The 20,512-nt window shown below is 37.1% G+C and overlaps 3 protein-coding genes across 9 annotated transcripts in view; 2 read left to right on the top strand and 1 right to left on the bottom strand.

Moving 5' to 3' along the window:
• The first annotated feature begins 701 nt into the window (after positions 1-701).
• LOC110054032 (uncharacterized) lies at positions 702-9,035 on the top strand. The gene is made up of 8 exons (XM_020760396.2): positions 702-1,029; positions 1,128-1,218; positions 3,408-3,629; positions 3,784-3,878; positions 5,194-5,325; positions 5,815-5,955; positions 7,019-7,291; positions 8,772-9,035. Exons 1-8 carry the CDS (start codon positions 763-765, stop codon positions 9,033-9,035), a joined length of 1,485 nt encoding a protein of 494 aa, XP_020616055.1. The 5' UTR covers positions 702-762.
• A 77-nt stretch (positions 9,036-9,112) lies between these two features.
• On the bottom strand, positions 9,113-13,295 carry LOC110054133 (mitochondrial ribosome and complex I assembly factor AltMIEF1-like). 2 transcript variants are annotated; one of them, XM_089284898.1, is made up of 3 exons: positions 13,153-13,295; positions 12,009-12,369; positions 9,113-10,790 (listed from the first exon to the last, which is right to left on the bottom strand). In XM_089284898.1, the coding sequence occupies exons 2-3, from the start codon at positions 12,204-12,206 to the stop codon at positions 10,746-10,748; spliced, it is 243 nt and encodes an 80-aa protein (XP_089141024.1). In that variant the 5' UTR covers positions 12,207-12,369; positions 13,153-13,295; the 3' UTR covers positions 9,113-10,745. The 2 variants fall into 2 exon arrangements, with proteins under 2 accessions (XP_089141024.1, XP_089141023.1); XM_089284897.1 differs by having other exon boundaries at positions 12,009-12,271.
• A 61-nt stretch (positions 13,296-13,356) lies between these two features.
• Positions 13,357-20,512, top strand: part of LOC110053816 (uncharacterized) — a 14,383-nt gene continuing 7,227 nt past the window's right edge. The window contains exons 1-11 of one of the 6 annotated variants that reach the window (XM_089284894.1): positions 13,357-13,629; positions 13,711-13,749; positions 14,994-15,097; positions 15,788-15,811; positions 16,299-16,422; positions 17,265-17,378; positions 17,838-17,964; positions 18,647-18,739; positions 19,149-19,407; positions 19,941-20,126; positions 20,242-20,361. In XM_089284894.1, the coding sequence (XP_089141020.1) occupies positions 13,515-13,629; positions 13,711-13,749; positions 14,994-15,097; positions 15,788-15,811; positions 16,299-16,422; positions 17,265-17,378; positions 17,838-17,964; positions 18,647-18,739; positions 19,149-19,407; positions 19,941-20,126; positions 20,242-20,361 (1,305 nt within the window). In that variant the 5' untranslated portion in view covers positions 13,357-13,514. Of the gene's footprint in view, positions 13,630-13,707; positions 13,750-14,993; positions 15,098-15,787; positions 15,812-16,298; positions 16,423-17,264; positions 17,379-17,837; positions 17,965-18,646; positions 18,740-19,148; positions 19,408-19,940; positions 20,127-20,241; positions 20,362-20,512 lie in introns of all 6 variants that reach the window. The other 5 variants (XM_020760216.2, XM_020760141.2, XM_020760290.2 and 2 more) reach the window with 5 other exon arrangements.

Below are 20,512 nucleotides of genomic sequence, written 5' to 3'. Positions count from 1 at the left end.
AAGTCACTTGCTATAATATAATGGAAAAGATGAATACAAGTAAGTTTTGAGTAATCTCTTCAATCCCATTTTTATAATGAGATAGTGCGAGATAATTACAGTAACTCTATACGGATTGAATCCAGTGTATGTTTGTCTGTTCAACTGTGGGACTAGTTATTGAATCTGTAATGTTCAAATTTATTTCTTGGTCCACATGATTAAGGAGACATTTTCCTGTGTTTTACTTGAAGGTCTTAAAAGGCAGCTCTCTCCGAGATAATTTTTGTTATGAAAGGTTCAACTGCTCCTAACCTATTTTAGAAAAATGTTCTGTCTTCAAAGCAGCATCACGGAATATTAGCGCGCGTATTTTCAATTAACTTCGTCACAAAACTTTGGAACGCGGTAATTAGGATGTCAAATACCCCAACCGAAACACTCCACAGGACCTGTAAGTTAGCAAGGTGAGTACAAGTTCTATCAGGAACTTTTAGCCGCTTGAAACATCAAACACAAAGCTGCATTTACTGTTATGACGACATATAGTCAAACTAATACAGCTAACAGCTAAACTGTAATAGCTGTAAGAAAACTACCTAACAACACTTTAGCCGTCAGCATTAAATCAAAGTTAACCTTCAGAAAAAGAGACCCCAGACATCTGACATATTTGCTATCCAGAAAAGCGGCTTTTTCCAAACTACGCTAGTATTTAGACATTATAAAACTTCCTTCTTTCGTCAGAGAAATGGCTAAGCATGTTTGAACTTATGAGCTGTAATGAAAGACAAAATAACTGGGCCATCCAAAAAGAAGGCTTCTTCTATTGATGTACGACCAAGTGGCCGAAGACCGAGTAACGTCGTTAATCCCTTTCTTTTACCGGAATTTGACGAGGAAAATTATGACCCCAGAACCGAATCAGCGCCGAGCGTCAATGAAGAAACCAAATCAGCCCCAACAATCTGGCAGAAAGGAGGGGGTGTGAGTTTTAAAAAGGTCGCGAAGGCTATAACTCAACAGAGAAAATGGTCAAATGTGCTCAAGGTAATGTTTTAATGTAAGTCCGATTAAAAGAGGCTGGCTGCCATGTTCTGTATGTTTAATCTACCTAATATGTCTGTAACACTTGCTTCATGTCAAAGGAAGTGCGTCAATCAGATGACCACACCCGAGCAAGAGGATTTGTTGCTAAATCTGAAGATGGAAAAGGAAGACTTAGCTTCAATGTTAACGGTAAATATCTCTGATGACGGAACAGCTTTAAAGAACTCCTTACTAAGCGACTGTAACAGGTTCGTATATCGTGACAACGTAAATGCTTATCGTTTAAGGAATACCGAAAAAAAATTAGTTCTTCCACAACCTCGAACTGATTATCTTAAGAGAAGTTTTTCGTACAGCGGAGCTCAGTTGTGGAACAACTTACCTATAGACCCAAGACAAGCATCTTCACTGACCGATTTCAAATCTAAATTAAGTCGCTACTTTGAAGTAAATTTTAAGTAAATTTTTAGACACGGCCTCCATAAAAAGCAGTTGTTTTTTTTTTTAATTTTTATTGTAAGTAGGCAGATAGGTAGATAGTCCAGTAACTTTGTTGACTGATGGAATAAAGTTATCTTATCTTATCTTATCTAACATCAGCAATGGGAGGAAGGGACAAGGGGGAGGAAGAGGCGGAGGGGTAGGGGTAGGGGTAAGGGAAGCCTGAGATTAGGCCGTCTAATATTCCAATGGCGGCTTGATCCTATTCAACTGGTTTCGATTATTCAACTGAAATAATTCGACTGAGTGACACACAAACTGAAGATTTTAAAAGGATTAGAAAAAAAGCCAACAGTCAAATGAGAACAGTAAAGAAATTCAGCGCGATATTTCAGCAGTATTAACTTTTGCTTAACGATACCAAAGTTAGTAACGACGACACACTGGTAACTCGGAAGAGTTCATCATGGGTCAATAAATTATTGACAACTGAGAAAGGGACTATAATTATAACTCATAACTGAGAAATCTTAAAACCCGCAGCCAGACTTATTGCCGAGGACAAAATCCCAGCCAAATACGTTTTCCGATTGAAGGAGAACGTTTCACGTGTCGTTGGTCAAGACCTCACTTTCGACTCGCACGTGATCAGGTCGTACACCTTGAAACCGCGGGAAATTTGTGTGCCAGCCGACGTCAAGCAAATGATTTTTTTTCGCAGTTTTTTTTCATATTTTTGAGTTGAGAGGCTTAACATAACACTTAATGACTGGCCCCACAGGGAACTGTGGGTTTTGTTTCCCCTCGACCTCAATGGAACAAAACAAAACTCAGTGTTTCCCGAATGCTTATTGATGTATCAGGTATACATAGATGTGCATATGGACTAAATCTCAGTTGAACAGCGAGGCGCCAGGGGTGGTCTTAGCTGTTCTGTTGTTCGGCGTTTGCAGTGATTTGTTTTGATATACTTCTATTCAATATTCATCGAGTCGGGCAAAGAAAAGAATTTGAGAGCATTCAACTCATAATCAAATTAATAATCAATGCAATGCTTGATTTCTCGTGAGACTTGATGATAAAACTCTGTAAATCTATGATTAACAGCCTCGATCTACAACCAGTATAGCGGTATACAGACTCGGTCCGCAGCCAAAATGCAAGAAAGCATTACTCTTTTAGGCCTACATGGACAGCCCAAATCATTATTCCCTATCTTTCCAAGCATAACAAGTTCATTTGACCTGCCAGCAGGCTAAACATATCACTGTTAGTATGTATTTCTTTTTCCAGGTCTCCGCGCTAAATCCTATTGATTCTCTAAGCTCGCTCACACTTGCCATGGAGCAGATCGTAAATAACAGATTGTAGCGACTTCACAATCGCCAAGAATATTGACAATTTGAAAAACTTCCTCACTACGCGCGTTATTACTGGAAGTTATAAAAGACGATTCAACCTTACTTCAAACATATTCTTGAGAACGGAGGCAATTCAAATGTTACCTATTACTAGTTAGTATTGAACACAGAGCAATTTTTCAAAGTAATCACTTTGGCTAATCACATAGGAAACAGACAATCTATTCAACCAATCAAAACTCGAAGCAATTTCATGTAGCTGACGTGAAGCGCAGAAAAACCAGCGCGAGGGCGTCACGATTGGTTTTTCTGATTGGTTGAGAAGGTGGCGCCAGGATTTGAAGCCAATTGCTTAACTTAGTATAAATGCAAAACCAAAGCAAGCGCGAAGGAAACTGTCAAAAGAAAACTTCTCCAACTGTTGAGCAATGTATTAAGCAGGTAATCCGTTTGAAGTTTTTTTGTTGAAATTAAATCCACCTCTAATAAACCTTTTCTTAGATAAGATAACCTTTTCTTGATAGAAAAACAACAACTTTGACTAACTTTTCTGGTGTTTTTCTCATTTTCTACAAGCCTTCAAGTCCCATGTCCAATCTTGTGGATTTCTGTCACCAAGTGTGAAGAAAACATTAAGAACTCTTTCCTGGAACAGAACTGCAGAGGAAATTGAAGTAATTCTTCAAGTTGTGAAGAAGTTGAAATGTTTTGCTCGTTATCCTATGTACGTCAAACGAGAACTGGCCAAAGTGTTATATTACGACATGTTTGACAAAGGCAGAGTGGTTATAAAACAGGGTGAGTAAATACAGACAACCAACTGCTCATAGAAAGCACTGTAGCATATCAAAGGGTTAAGAATTTCAAGTTCAATATTCACTGGCTCACTATGGATGTTTATTGAGAAATACTTCATGATTTTTAATTCAGTTTTGCGTTTTTTGTTCTTCAGGACATGTTGGCATTTCGTTTTACTTTATCGTGTCAGGTTCAGTGATAGTAGAAAGAATGGAAGAAGATAAAAATACTGGAGAACAACATAAACAGGTTTATAAAGCTAATAAGAAAACAACCGTAAGAAAATACGCGCGCTCATTGGTTTAAAATCGTGTTTCTATTAAACAATTAGATTATGAGCTCGAGATTTCTATCGCACGATAGTTGACGAGGGCGCAGCCCGAGTCAACTATCATACGACAGAAATCGAGAGCGAATAATCTAATTGTTTTAGTATAAATCTACTAGTCGTTCAAAAATTTATCTAAATCCTCTTCACAGACACTTCGAAAACGCCAAGCGGCCATCATTTTGTTAACAAGGGCACGAAGCTATGCTACTCATCACAGATTAGATAGTGAGTAGCGTAGCCAATCAGAAACGGCATTCGTGATAGAACGTTAGTAGATTTATACTAAAACTCGATAGAGACTGGGTACATGTTTCGTATTTCTTAATGGCATGACGATCAGTAAAAAAATTTTAATATAGTTAAGATATAGAAACACTTATTATAAGGTTCGCGAGCAGACAAATACTACGCTGTGATTGGCTATCCAAGCAGTCGAGAAGGCGCTAGGTCCAGTAAGAAAATGGTGTTCCTTATTTCAAAAATAAGTCTTTCATTTCATCTGCGTTTCAAAGGACCTCGACGGTGATTCGATCTATAAACGCAGGAAAATAGACTCTCAATATGCAGCCCTGATCTTGAGAAACCAGAAACTGTAAGGGACCGCATCACTGCCAACGTAGGATCTACAAGAGATCTGATCAGCCAAAAAAATGTATGAAGACAAACAATAAACTACAAAGCTGATTCTGCGTGAAAAACGTTTCGAGACACCAACATGACAAGAAACGATAAAGTAGGATCGCAACAGTGGACAGCTGTTTCGTCCTTCTTGGGACCTCACGCTTGGCCAGAAATAACCCATATCTGCATACTAAAACGTACTTCCGTAACTCATTAGAAACACTGAATCACCACGAGCTGTTCACGTAATGGCAAGAAATAGAAAAAAAAATATCCGTGTTTCTAAAGAGTCAAAAAACAATCATGAGAGTTTCGGAGAGCTGGGAAAGTGCTGCCGCCTGTTCCAGCTTGTTTATCCATTGCATTCCTTGTTCTCCCAAACTTCATGTCGCGTTTCCGTTTTACACTGATTATGAGCTCGCGAGATTTCTATGAGTGAGTGAAGGCACAATCAACTACAGAACCACGTTAATGGGTTTTTTTTCATTTCTCGTATTTGTTCAACTTTTGTCATCTTTTAAATATATCGCATTACTTGCGACCAAATCCAGACTCAATCACCGTTGATCAATGAGAGTCAACGAGTAAAACCCTGACAATGTTTTGGTCCAGGTTGTTGGTGAGATGTCGGAAGGAGACGCTTTTGGAGAACTGGCTTTGCTTCACAACATCAGAAGAACAGCTACGATCATATGTAAAGAAAACTCAGAGTTCCTTAGAGTTGACAAACCTGATTTTGACGAGGTTGGTAAATATTCCAAAAGGTAACCCTTAAATACCTTGAATAGCTCTAGTCTTTTTGTAAGAGGTTCGCGAGTGATAAGAAAATTACAGTAAATCAGAAGAAATTTTCAAAAGCGGAATTCATCCTTTTTCCGGACTGGACATTTCACGGAACCTTTTAAGGCTAAGTTACTTTCAATCTCTGAAGTTTGAATTGTTATGTGCACTGCATAATTGTGTAAGTAATCAAATGACTTCAGTGCAATTTGGAAGAAATAAACAGAAGGAAATGTTTCTTAGTCTTTTGGGAAGTTAACGAGTGCTTATTTATTCCAAATTTCGCAAGAAAAATCATTTGGGCTTAATTGTTAACAACATACATGCAATTTAATTTCAACTTTCCTCCCTCGATTTTAACCTTTCTGTACTGTTTGAGATTAACTGACGTGCTCTCGGCCAACCAGCATGCTGAAAGTTTTCCTACGTAACAGTCTTGCTTGCTGGTTTCAGGTTTTACGAAACAGTCATCAAATCGAATGGGAGAGAAAGCTATCTGTGCTTAATTCGCAGCCGCTTCTCTCAGAATGGGCAAACACTGAAATACGACATACAGTTGAACATACCAAGCTCAGAGAGTTCCCTCCTAACACGGTATGTTGTTAAATGCATTTTCTTGGGAGTTGTTTGCAGTTTCACGCCCGTTTGTTGCAATTTCGGCGGAACAAAAATTTAATCAAATTCGCTTGTGTTAGCGGGCCTGTAATGGGATTAATCATAAAAATTACAATCTCCTCGATTGTGATTGGTTTAAAAAACTCTTATTTTCCACTAATTCACTTGTCAAGTTGTTATCGGACCGTTTGTTAATCAGACAGTTCAATACGCAAATCACATTCAAAATTGTAGTTTAAATCAACCAATGACATTCATTCAAAGTTGTAGTTTAAATCAACCAATCTCAATTTCAGAGCTAAGCAACATTAACCAATTTACGCCTCCTCTGTCAGTCTTTTAATTGTAATTTTTATGATTAATTGATATTAAGACTTCGTGTTGTCCAAGTCGGTCTGTAATCATACTCTTGATAAACAAATTGGACTCCCGCTGCGCGGTCGTACGATTTTGTTACCACTCGTATGATTACAGACCGAATTGGACTCCACTCGGTCCTATTACCATCACGAAGAAACAACTGTCAAACAATAGGCTTTTTTAAAAAATGTCTAGCTTTCCAAGTTGGTGACACACTCCGATTTGCAATAACAGCGAAAATAACCGGACTTTAAGTCTATGGAAAATGGATGTACAATGTGTTTACAATTTTATTAGTTGTGAGAAGAATAATGCAAAGGGTTATGCACATCGAAAAAACAAAAACAAAATACGAATCCCGAAACCCTTCTTCAACCTTTCAAGAAGAAATAAAAACCAACGCATTAATACGCGTCCACTTCAGTTTGTACAGGCGACTTTTGATGTAGCTTTGAGGCCCCATTACGGGGAGTCTGAGTATCGCATATGCAATTAATTTTTAGCCTAAATATCCCGTGAATTTCAATTTTAAAACTAACAGCTTTCCTACTTGATATCCCAGAAAATCTGTTAGTTTCTCCCAAAAATATCCCATATCCCGATATCCTTTTACCAAATATAAATATCCCGTATTCCAAAAACCCCAAATAGGGTCTGAGCTGTGGCTGTAACTGACTTGCAGGTGATTCTTGGCGATATAGATGGTCCCGCTGATGACGTATATTTCATTCAATCTGGCACGTGTAAAGTAGTGAGAGAAATAGCAATGATACGAAAGGAATCTTCTTCCGGTAAAATCAGCCTACGACTTCCGCCTATCAACTTCAACCGGAAAAACATGAAAGACAAGGAAAGAGTGGTGAAAAAATTCATTATTGTTCACGAGTTAAACAGAGGAGATTTCTTTGGAGTGGGCGAGGATTTCAGGAAAACATTCATTATAACAGTTGGAAGAGTGAGTAGGAACGGTTAAACATAAGAGACATCTGTTGGTTCTTATTTCAAGGGCTCCCGGTACTTCCTGGATCGCAAAGACCACATCACGTATTGAATACGGTTATGCGGTTCATTAGATTCATAAGTAGCTTAGTTATGTTAAAGAATCTTTTTTTCTCGCGAGATTTAGTAATAGGCGATAAGCCAACTGACTCAGTATTGGCCCAGCAGATGGCGCACACCCATGGAAACTGTACAGTTGCTACAGATACCACATTTAAGAACACACTCAACATTACTAGTTGAATTAGGTTGTTTATATCTGAATTCATGTTTTTTAACAGGGTTGCGGGAATAAAGTTACAATGGAACCCCGCCTTACGGCCAACCCGTTCATAAAAGTCACCTCGTCATTACGGCCACTTTATTCTGGCTCGAACAAAAGCTCGGTCGGTCATTTTATTATTCAAAGAACCCCTTTAAACCTTGACTCCCGGAGCTTTTTGCAAAAAAACGCATATTTTGAAAATTTTGAAGATTTTCAGCCTGGATCTGAGCTAAATTAGCTCCAATCTACTCAACCTTTCTTTCCACTAGCATCGTGTTTTACGCGATGGTTTACGCCATTTTTGCTCGGGCATGCGCAGAAATCAAAATTTCGGGAGTTTTTGGACCAGAAAGTGACCTACGTCTTTCGGTTTTCTTCGCCTTTCTTTTTTCTTTGTTCTCCTTCTCTTATCTTTTTGCTGCAGTGATTGACCTTTCACTGGGCTTGCTTCCAGTTCAAAAGCGTCTGTAAAAGCATCATGGAGACGGGCAATTTTTACCATAGAGTAGCAAAGTGTAGTCGCAGGAAATTTTGCTTCGAGTTTTTCATTCAAGTTTCATGGCATTTTCGTGCATATTTCAGGCTCCATTCAGCCGATCACTCTGACCTGGTTATCATTAGAAAGATCTTTTCCTCCTGCAGAACTTGAATATAGATGATGCCAATTTTTGTCAAAGGTGATGACATCGGAAGTGGAACAAAGGCCAAAGCTAGTCAGGGCCAGTTACGGGCGGCACGGGAGATCAAACGGTTAATACGACCACCCCGTTAATATGGCCAGATTTTTGTGGCCCGTTGGTGACCAGATTAACGAGGTTACATTGTACTTAAGGAAAACACTCTCTATTTTGCCGAACCGAATTATGTTCCTCCTCAAATGATCAATTGCTCCCTGTGGAGTAACCTCTTCTAATTATTATCTAGCAACTGTCAAACTAGTGGGTTAACCCCTCGCACGATCAACAAAAGCTCTTTACAAATAAAATGAATCGTAGTGATCTGCTATTGACTGACGCTGGGATGGTTGGAAAAGCTCGGGGCATTAATAAGGCACCTAAGCGTGTTCATCACATTCCACCTGGATTCTCTGAACAAACATGCAATTTAAAGAAACAGGGGTGTAAAAAGCATCACTACAAATCGAAGATGAACCACTTTTCATACTCAACAGGTACACTGTGTGCTGATCAGACAACTCATCTTCATGAAAAAGGAGAGAGGAAAAACACTGGAGACATTAAAACAGAAACTGAGCGAAGCCTTTATTACAGAAAAACAGGCTTTTAAGTGCTACATTGAGGACAGAAACTGGAAGATTTATAAGAAGAGGCTAATTGATGACATTATCACAAGACGCACGAGACCACACAAAACAAGTTTTGATGATGTCCCTGTTGTAGTAAGAGCTGACAACAAAGATTACTTTGATTCATGATTGATATGAGTAAAGACAAGGTCTCCTGAAGACAATGGTGGAAATGCTTTAATATTATATCAACACCAGCCAACAAATGAAAACAATGAATGAATTTATTTAAATAAAAGCTATAAGAAAGTTATTTAAGAAAACAAAGTAGCATATTGATATGCTGGTAATGCAATACAAAAACATTGTTCAACAGCCTTGTAAAACATTTTAAAGAGATATCATTCACTTGAACTTGTCAATAAAGAGCATTGTTTTGTTGTTGACATTTGACTGTGCAAACAGCTTGAGGTACACTCAAAGCTAAGTTCAAGGTTTAAAGGCACCACCACTAATCTTTCTACTGCTAAATCAGTGCTGGAAATTAGTTATTAACTAGATATTCACTGAAATAAGTCAAACTTCAAAATTTTCTTAATTGTTGGAAAGAAATTTAATACAAATCAGTTCTTCTGGGTTTTGAATTTCTCCCCTCACACAGGTATACTGAAACATCCACCAGGGCTGTCCCCAAGGATACAGCTTTGCATCTTTAAGGTACGACTAATAAACTAGCTTCCTTTTATCTGATGAAATCAGCGAGCCAGCCCTTAGCTACTAGTCTGAGACAGGGAGGAAAAAGAACGAAAGGAGAGGAAGAAAAGCTTGGCATGGCAGAGGCATGATACGTCTTAATAAGAAGTAAATAATCAAACTCACATCAAGTCCTGCAGTTGTCATGTAAAACTGATGAATAATGTTTCAAGATAGTGCCTTATGGCCTCTTGAAAGTTCTGCAAATGTCAAGACTGTGAAAATTTGCAAACAAAAAATAGGTCATGTATTGCTATGCTAATGCTGTCCTGTGAGATTATATTACAGATATAAATTCTTTGGCTAGCACTTCCAGAACTACCCTACAGCTTAGAGTTAGACTTTTGCCACACACAGTATGACACTGATAATACATGACAAGCATTGGTAAATTTGTTTTCAACTTAAGCTTTGACAGTCATAAATAGGCTTGAAAAGAGTACATTACTCTTGCCTGGCTACACATGATGTAAATGAACATGTTTTCATTTTGTTTTTGTGTGATCAAAACAACTAGTACAAAAAGAAGCATGTTTTTGCTTTAGTAAGATACCTGCCTTGAAAGAACTTTGGGGTACTTTCTAACCTGCTAACACCTGATCGCAAGTTGAAATCTTTCCTGTGCATAAAAAACTTAGCACTGTTAAATGATTTCCCAACTTTTTCATGTTTTTGAAATACATCTCTTGATCAAATTGCTGATGTAGGTCTAAATCACAAGTGACATAAGAGTCTTTTCTGTGTTATCCAATCAGCATAGAGTCCAGATTTTGAACATTCAACATGAGACAATGAATGTCTTCATGTCAGGCCTTGCTCTGCTTCTCTCCTCCTCCCCACTGATGCTAAGGTAACTCAGCTACATCCCTGAGTCTGCTTGATGTCACAATGTAATGTCAAAATGATAGTACATCAGAAAACTAAAGTCCAAAATCACCATCATGTCATTCAATTTTTCCCACTTTTTAGACAAACTTCATTACAAGACTATACCTCCAACAATTTAACAGCAATTTGTTCCAGCTGGGGAACATTCCTTTAGTTTGATGTGTTAATTCTTCTCTCTTCAGCACATGGAGCTGGGTTCTGTTCTTGCAGGTCTAACATTTTGTTGGAGATTTTGCACAGCTGCCTATTTTCCTTGCCTTACTGCAGTCCACCTAACTTTGTCCTCAAAAAGTGCACTCCTTTCTAAACAAAATAAACAAATTTAAAAAGAAATGACATCATATGAAATCATATTATAATACAGGTACCATGGCTCAAGACTAATGGTAGCCAACTAGCCACAGACTAGTAAAAATTCCATTTTGGCTAGTGGTTTTTACACTTCACTAGGTATTTTGGCTGGTAAAAATGAAAATTTGTGAGCACTGGAGGCTCAGAGGAAACCAATTAAAAGTCAATTTCAAATTTTTCACAAAACGAAATTGAGCCAAAGTGTGCAGAATTTAAAACATCGGCTGTAGTAAATATCATATGTAATTTATTGGCCCAAACAAGAACTTTAAATTACTAAAATGCGAAAGAGTTTGTTTTTTCCCTTTGTAAAAAGCGACGAACGACAAACAAACTGCTTGCCACTAATGATAAGTCATGCGTGAAATCATGCGGAACTCTAGGGATCATGTTTCATGCGCACGGCATCTGGAGGTCACGTACACTTTCAAAAAATTTAAAAATTTGCAGTTTTTCAAAAATTTGAATGATGCCTATATAATATTGATGCCTATGTTTGCAACTTGTAAATTATCTTGTGTTCATGAGAAATCATGAATCGGCACTTTGAAAGAAAGGAATGTTCTTCGGCTGCAAGTTGCAAAGTTCTGTGGGAATTTCTCACAGAAGCGAAAACTTCGGTTTTCATTGTTGAGCGACGCCTATAATTGTAACATTAATGCCTATGTTTGCAAATGTGTGCGTCTTGTTTTGGCTAGTGAATCAAACCTGTCACTAGCCACTGGGCTAGCAAGCTGAAAAGTTAGTCTCGAGCCCTGGGTACACATTACCTGAATTAAGAATACACTCCTTCAGTTCTCAACTTGATTGCCCCAACGTATTACTACAGTCAAACCTCCACTAACAGCCACAACTCTACTACAGCCACTTTACAACAGCATCCTCTTCACATCGATAACAGCCACTTAAGCATACCCCAACTACCAAAACAACCTCTCAACAACAGCCAGATATTCAACAACCAGTGAATGGTGTAAACAAAACCCCATTATTTATTGTAAAAGATCACCAAACCTGATCCATACTGCGTGTCACTGGTATCTATTTCTGTTTTGTTGAGATATTTTGATCATGCTACCTATAAACATGCTGCAATAAACATAAAAATGTTCCAACCCCTAAAAAAAAACAGTTGTCATATTACACCACTACCTCCCAGATCTACTTTACCTCAAATTGTTCCTTGATTACTTTGATCTCCACTTCATCTTTTTGTTGTTCAAACTCTTGTCTTACTGACCTTCGAAAAAAGTCATAATCTGTATATTGCAGTGCCTTTCCTTGCTTAAGAAGCTGTCTGTATAATAGTAGAACTCTTCCACTGGATGGTACTCCCATAATGTTCTTCAAACTATCCAAGGAATTCATTCAAGGATTTTTCACCGACCTTGAGTCTTGGGCAGTGACAGTGGTACTTACTAGTTTGTGGAGATCTAGAGATCCAGATTCTTTTGGTCAGTAATTATAGGAATAATATACATGTATCTACACCATGTAAGGCCACATCAGATGTCCAGAGAACTCCACTTTACTGTTTGGTAAGAACAGATCAGGAGATCTATCAAAAAGTTGAATTTGTTGCAATATGTAACACTGTAACCAGTCGAAAAATGAAAAAAATTTATAATCAACCGAGTCCTCAAGTAGAACCTGCAGGGTAGCAGACGGGAGAGGGAGAGCACGTTCAACAGCTGAAGAAGGGATTACAGAATGCACCATCCAGTCAAAAGGCTGCACATGGGCCATGATGGAACACCTGGCCAGGGACAGAGGGGTTTGCAAGTGACTCATCAGTGGCCTGAGCTCCGAAATGGAGTGAATACGCATCGGATCAGACCAGACTTCTAGTATTATTAACGGAAAGGTAGTATAAGTTAAGTCATGGTTGCCACAGACAACAATTTTAAAAATTCTCTGACTAGCCTCCCCTTACAGCCTTCTTTTCCAGCCATTCACTAAGACTGATAAGTTTTCAACAACAAAATTCCCTTCCTAACTAAAATAAAAGTTGAGATCACAGTGACCCCAAAAGTTTCTTCCATAAGCCCTGACTTTTCTTCAAAAAAAATTATGTCAATTTTCACTCAAATCATCAAAATATAATACCCTGACTACATATTTGTTTTCGTTGACCTTGAAGAATTTTTTCCTGACCATTTCCTGACCTATTGACAACCCTGTAAGTATTGATCTATCAATGCACCTGTAGCTTAATTTACCATGGCAGGCCATGCCAGCAGGTTATCGAAAAATATCGCGAGGATCGGGGCCTCAGGATGTGAGTTATCCACAACGAAAAGAACTCGATATTTACCTTGATAAAGCTTATTACAGTCTTTAACTTCTGTGCAGTACATTGAGGTACATTCTCCACAACTCGAAGTCAATGTACTCACAGACAGTTGAACCTCACTCGACAAGGCGTCGAAAGGCGACCTTCATGTAGAGCCCCAGATTGTGGTCAGCAGTCTATTCCGGTCCCAGGATCTTACTCCGGTGACAACAAACCTTTGGAGAAAAACTGGTAACAAGTTGTGTTTTCAACGAACGAGGGAAAGAAGTAACGAATGAATAATCAGGCAAAAAGCATATTGTAACAACATTAGAGGCAAAGAACTGCCAGTGGTGGGCCTGGTGGAGGTGAATTCCTCAGAAAGGAGACAGGACTGGCGAGAAATGTCGAGGGAACTCAGAAGGGCACAATCATCTCCCGTAAACGTTGATAAACGGCGTCTTGGCAACAGTACAAGCGATCATGAGTGGGAAACATTATTTGAGCAAACTGGAAAAGGTACCTGGGGATTGTTGGCTTGTTAAGCTGCTTTTATAGCTACAACGTTTAGCTAACGGTAATGTTACTATCTTAAAGTAGGGCAAAGAACATCTGGTAAAGTTCGGTTTGATGTTCAAGGTAGGTATGACTTCAATAGGGCTTGTATGTGGAGAATAATTAAGCTTTTTAAAACTTATTTACATGTACAATTGTCATGTGTTAGGGATAAAATGGAATGTAACAGCTTTAGATACATGTAGACTTGAGCAGAACTTGCAATCATCGAAGCTAATGGAAAAAATATAATAAATTTCATTTAAAGCTTACGTAGTTTTTTAAATTCCACATAAGTGAGGTCATCAGTATGTTTTGACTAAAGATCAGTCGGGGTTTCATATAAAGTAAGACTTATGCACAACTGATCTGCAAGTATAAAACAGACACGAACATTACAAATTATGTTCACTTAATATTTGACACTTACATGTATAAAAATAAAATGTAAAACTTAGGTTTTCTAAAGGGGTTTTACAGCAAGCACTTTTCCATCAAAGATTCAGTGCTATAAAAAGTAGGTAGTGACATCACTTGAAGTGCCAAGTCTAGTAAAGTGGTGGCTAAGTGTTCTTATTGGACACTTGAAACTTGAAAATTCTACTTTATGTTCCATGTATTTATACTAATTTTCTAGACTCACGATGTGTCGTTTTACAGATGTGTTGTTTTACAGTACTCTTTAAGTCTACATGTTCTCTTGCAATTGGCTGCCACTCTTGTCTAGCTGCTAAATATAACATGTCTTCCTTGACAGGGTTAAGTTTGAGAAAGATGTCATTTCAGGAAAAAAAACAAAACAAAACAAAACAAAACTTAGGTCTCAGGCACGAGTTGAACTTACAGTATGACCTCATTGCACACATTAGATTTGAGCTTGCATTCTTCTGGTAGCTCGACCCTGGAATGTTGCTAGAGTGTTGTCTCTACTAGAAACAAAAACTGACTTTTCAAGAACAATTGAAAGCACAAGTATAATTCTAGTGTGTCAAGAAGAATAATTTTAAAACCTTTAAATTGGTTTGGAAGATTAGGATCCTGACAAAATTCTTTGTAATAATAATAATAATAATAATAATAATAATAATAATAATAATAATAATTTATTTCTAGCAGTCAGGATAACAGAAGTATGGTAATAAACAGCAAAGGCCAGAGACAGATTTGTTATTAGCCAGGATCAGTGAAAGCTAGTGTAGAAGGGACAGCAAATAATTTACTGTTGGCTGCAAAATTACCATCTGCTGGCACATTTTATTACACCTGTCAAACATTTACGTTCACTTGATGGTTGTAGAGTAACTTAACATGTTAATTTTGCTTTTCAGAAAAAGCATCAAAAGTAGCAGATCTTCATCTTGATCTGTTTAATTTTGAGGAACCAAAAGCTCAACACAGCCATTATGTTCTGACCAGTCCAAGGTCTCTTGAGGTGAGATGTAAATTTTTGGGTAACATGAGAAAAATTCCAAGGGGTCAAGGTCAGAGAAGTAACTTTTATTGGCTTAATATCCCATCCAGGGAAAGTGGAAACTAGATTTAGCACTGACTCAGTGAGCCAGCTAGGACAGGAGACAGACATGGACAGTGATTAATTAAAGATCATTTGCATGTGCTTGGTGAATGCTTTGTTTTCTCTCTTGTGGCTTTCTGTGACAACTATCAAATCATTTGTTTGCTGCATTGATAGCTCCCTTCAGTTAGCACTGACACTGCTGTTATATTTGTAGAAAATTTGTCTAAATTTACCCTGCATAAAATACTGTAGGGCTTACCTTACTCTGGTGGTAAACTTCCAGGATTTTTAAGGATCATATAAGATCTTTAAAGACCTACTGAAGGTCCTTATAAAGATAGGAGTATTTCAAGGATCTTTAAAAGACCTTAAAAGATCTTACAAAGATCCTCGAGTATCTTTAGCATTCTTGCCGTGTAGTTTACTGTTAATTATTATTTTTATGCTCATTTGTTATCTAAGGTCAAATAAAATATTGCAAATTAGTTAAGTTCATTAATATTTTGTAATTTTTGCATTAAAGCAATGGTAAAAAATAAACATTAACTTTTCAGTTGCTGTTAATAAAAGTTAAAATGTGTAAATATATTGGTTTCTTTGTTTTAGGCTTGTGGAAGGTTTGGAATAAAGGTACAGTACTTTAAGCTAGTCAATAATTATGTGTGTTTTTTAACAGAAAATATAAACACTAATACAGGGCATTTTGGCATCATTTTGTTCCCATTATCAAATGCAAATTTTTAAGTCAAATGGCTTGAATATAGATATTTAAATTAATTTATTAATATTATTCTAGGTCTAAATACACTTAAATTAGCACTTAAAACCATTTATTTAATCCTTGTATGAAAACTTGGCAGCTCTACAGGAGCTAGTTAACAGACCAAATAATCCCTTGTGTTTTATTGTTATCACTTTTTTATGGTTCTGTGCCACTTAATTAACAATTTTGCATCTCTATCATTTCTTTTCAGTACTACATGTAGTAAGGTCACAAAACTGCAAAGCAGCCTGAGTGTTAATGTATATGTTGTGGATGTGTTTAGAGTGCAATGTGTCAGAAATCTGCTAAGTTTATGTACTATACCAATATTTGAAGCAATGATTTGTTTTTCAGCCTGTGGAGTTGTTACATAAGTCACTAGAGGAGTTTGTAGAAGAATTCACGTCTCTTTATGACACTGACTATTCCCATCATGCTGTCCGTGAAGTGTTCCAGGAACATGAACGGCAAAGGCTAAGTGAGTTTCAGATTTAACCTAGCTAAGGAAAAGGAACTTTTTTTGGTCTAAATTATGTTTGTCAATTGTCCTGGTGTAATATTGAGGTGTTTGGGAAAATGCAGACAAGGATTTACACAAAGAAGTCTGCTGGATTTGCTTGAAAAAGTGTTTTAAACATGAGGTTATCTACCGTTATAGTAAGCTTCATTTCTTAACTAGTTCTTTATCATATTTTTCCAACATCCCATATGGATCAAATTAAACATATAGAATCATGCAAAATATCAAGTTATCCACTCTGAAGAGCAGTGCTATACTGTCACTATGCATGACTGTACAGAAGAAGGGCTATCCCCGAATTTTGTTGTTTTTTTTTTGATTTTTCACAAGTTGACACTTTGACATAGTTCTATGTTATATCAGGTTTTATTTTAATCTTCTGTTGAACGTTTATATAAGTGTCACGCATCTACCATAGAAAACAACTTCTTTGTTTTTGTTCATCCTTTATATTTTTTATGCAATATATGTACACTGTATTTACAACCAAAATTTGTAATTTTATCGTCTCATATGATCATGCAGACATACTGATAGTAGACTACCTTTTCTCCCAGTCTGTGCCTCTAGAGTAAATTTTAATTAAAATAATTATAATTAAAGCAGTTTCCAAGAGAAGTGAAGGTCAAAATTCATCACATACAGACTACTACCAATTTATTTTTATTTTTTCACAGTCATCAAATTTGGGCTATGCTCAAAGCAGTGTTTTCCAATGCATGACTTGTACTTGTAATAAAATCAATGTACATGAATTATTTTATGTTGTCGAATTCAATTTACATTGTTTATCTGATTAGGGAAACTAAAGCTGTGCAGAGAAGAAAGAGAGAGAATAATTAGAGAGAAGAAAACAGAGTCTACTGTCAGCAGTGAGGAAAGGAAACACTTTTCAAGTTCACCACAGCACCAAGGTTGGAATCTCATTGATGACTGTTTAAATCTTTATTTAAAAGTTACATGTTTACAGATATTCCAAGTGGATCTTAGTAAGATAGACATTCTTACTAACAGTTTATTCAGTCATCATAAAACCAATTTGATTCTCTTGCTAGGAGGTGTCCTTGTTAGAAATACCACCTGTCATTCAAAGCTTGAAGAAAGTATAAAGACGTCACTTTTCTCTTTTGTTCACATTTCTTATTTAATTCTAAAGCCCTTTCTCATGTTGTACATTGTCCAGATGTACATGTATGTATTTTGTAACTCAGTGAAAGTTGCATCTTTTAGTTTGTTTTCCTAAGTCTGTTGAGACTCCTAGGGCTAGCAGGGGTAGGTTAAGGATTTAACTCACTGTATCTGAATGAAATCTCTGCTTCCTTGTGGACTACATTCTAGGTCCACCCCTTTACTCGCTTCATTGATTTTCTCAGATAACACTGATACGAAAGATGCATTAAGTAGCTCCACAAAACAAAAGAACCCCTATGATAAAGATCAAGAAGAAGAACAAAATGGATGGACAGCTTCTAAACATGTTGAGACACACAGATATCACAGGTTGGATATTTTTTCAACTTCAACTTCAATATGCCAAAATGTTATTATCACAGACTAGGCTGAGTCCCAGTAGGAATTAAAAATAAAATGATGTAGTTATGTACCTGCTATGCTATACAAGCCAAATTTACTAAGTAAAATATGTTTAAATTTAAAAATATGTGAAAAATACTTCTCTGATAGTTATTGTCGTCTCAAGTTCCCCTGGCAAAGTGCAATAAAAAACAAAGATTAAATGTAAGATTTTGGCAAGAAAATAGATTCAAGGATGTTACACATCCCGAATTTGACTGATTCTTCACTAATTTAAGCCCTGATCAAACATGAGCATTGTATGGTGACCAAGCATGTTGATGTGGTACTGAGTGTCCAAACAGTCTCAAGCATCACTGTCCAAACAAACAAAATGTACTTTTACAATGTTTGTCGTGGTTAAAATTTTATCAAAATGATCAAACAAGGGGTCCAAATGGCAATATGTTTGGTAACCAAACAATGCTTGATCGTGTTTTATTGCCAAACATTTCCTGTTTGGACAGGGCTTAACTCTTGCTAAAGGTGTTGGGATGCTCATCAAAAAAATTGAATTAAACCCAGATACTATCTTAAAACAGACAGTGCTTCTTTCATTGGGAGTGTGCCCCCAAACTTTAACCTTACAGCATCAGAGGTTAATTTTTAGGGCTGCAAGTCCACTTGATCTCAGAGGAAAAGAGAATGTGTATCTGATGGATGAAAAAGCTAAAAAACCTCCAACTGGAAAAACTAAATACAGGTTTGTCACCCCTTATTGCTATGTTTTCATATCATGATAACTTGAATTTACAACTACTAATAATTATTAGTTGTAAAATAATTCAAGTTATCATGATATTGCATGTGCGTCCTTGTTGCTGACTTATTGTCCTTAGTTATCTGGTCTACGAGACTGCAGTATCTTCTGGATAGGATGATTGTAATTGGTGACCCCCATGTCACAGGGTTGATCTCTGCATCACAGTTTTCTCAGATGAAACACTTGCAAACATTGAATAGTCATGTAACTATCACTAACAACTGAACATGCTTGGTTCATGGTACTGTCTGTGCACTAATATACAATGAGACATACATGTAATGGTGTGTTAGGTTTTAGAATCTGCTACCAGTTTGCAGGCGAGTGTTAAATGTTGTATTCTTTGTAGCAGTTACCCATCAAGTACCAAAAGCCGCAGCCCAGTCAGTCCCAGAGGAGAGAGCTCTGACTCAGAAACAGGAGTGGAGGCAAGGAGAAGCTGGTCCTCAAGCAGCGAGCATTCCCAAAGGAAAAGTAAGAAACCATCATCTGCAGGCTCATTCAGAAGAAGAGGTCCACAGCACATCAAGAGAACAGCTTCCATGGATAGCATTGATTTTTTACATTCAATACCAAGTTCTTCAGATGGAAAAGGCTTGTCAGAAAAGGTAAGGGCTCATCACAATGTATACTTGATAATAGTTTGTACATGGTTAGAGAAAAGTGAGATGCATCTGCAGAATTACAAAACTCATGATAATATCTCTTTTAAATTTTTTTCAGGATAGGAAAATTAAGTGGCACATGCACGTATATTTAACAAATTGACATCAGTTTTTCATGCGTCTGTCCTGTTATTGATCATGAATTTTGTCATAACATTCTCAAAGTAGCTGTGTATCCGCAGACTACTTTGACAATGTTATGACGAAATTCATTGTCAATAACAGGACAGACGCTTAAAACACTGACGTCAATTTGTTTTTTTACGACAACAAATTGTCCATTCTCGGTCCTTGACGCACCGCGTAAATTATAAATGCATCTGTCTGTCCGCTTATTGACAATGAAAATAAGCCAATGAGCGCGCGAGAATTTCTGCAGTTAGCGTAAAAATACTGTTTTACTTACATATATTTGAAGGCTGAAAAGGCTTATCCAAGCCTTGTCGGTTTGAAGTTTGACCTTCCTTTTTTTAAAGGATCAACGCATTGTGAATTTAATGATGTCACGACATGAAGAACAAGAGAGAGCTCGTAAGGAGCGATTGATGTTAGAAATGGAATGGAGTGAACAGAGGAAGTTAGAAGAACAACTAAGACAGGCAAGACATCGACAGAGACAACAAGAGATTTGGGACACGTATAAAGCTAAGGATGCGAAACAGGTAAGCTTAGTATGTTCTACGTGTTCAGTTTCAGGAATAAATAGAGGTGAATAGACTTTTAATGATCTGCCCTTGCACCAGGATTACGTTAATGTTCTTGTTATAATAATACTAGTATGAAGTGCGAGCTAGACGACTGAGAAATGAACAGAGGTTAAAAAAAGACAAATTAGAGGTGCTGTTATCAAAGGACTACACTTGGCAGATGGAAAAGAGAAAACAGGAACAAATAAAGGTCGGTATAATTTATGACACAGTTCATGTTTACGTAATAAGTGACAAATTAATGAGAGGTAAACAAATTTGAAGTTTACACATCAGCGGTTTTAATATCTCACATTTTTCAAGTTATTACAAAAGGTCTGCAAAGCAGATTTCATGATCTA

This window comes from Orbicella faveolata, unplaced genomic scaffold (assembly GCF_042242905.1).
Source record: "Orbicella faveolata isolate gen_17 unplaced genomic scaffold, um_ofav_v1 contig_13, whole genome shotgun sequence".
NCBI classification, from domain to species: domain Eukaryota; kingdom Metazoa; phylum Cnidaria; class Anthozoa; order Scleractinia; family Merulinidae; genus Orbicella; species Orbicella faveolata.
The sequence above is the reverse complement of the archived record's forward strand: the minus strand, read 5'-3'. Positions and strand labels throughout refer to the sequence as shown.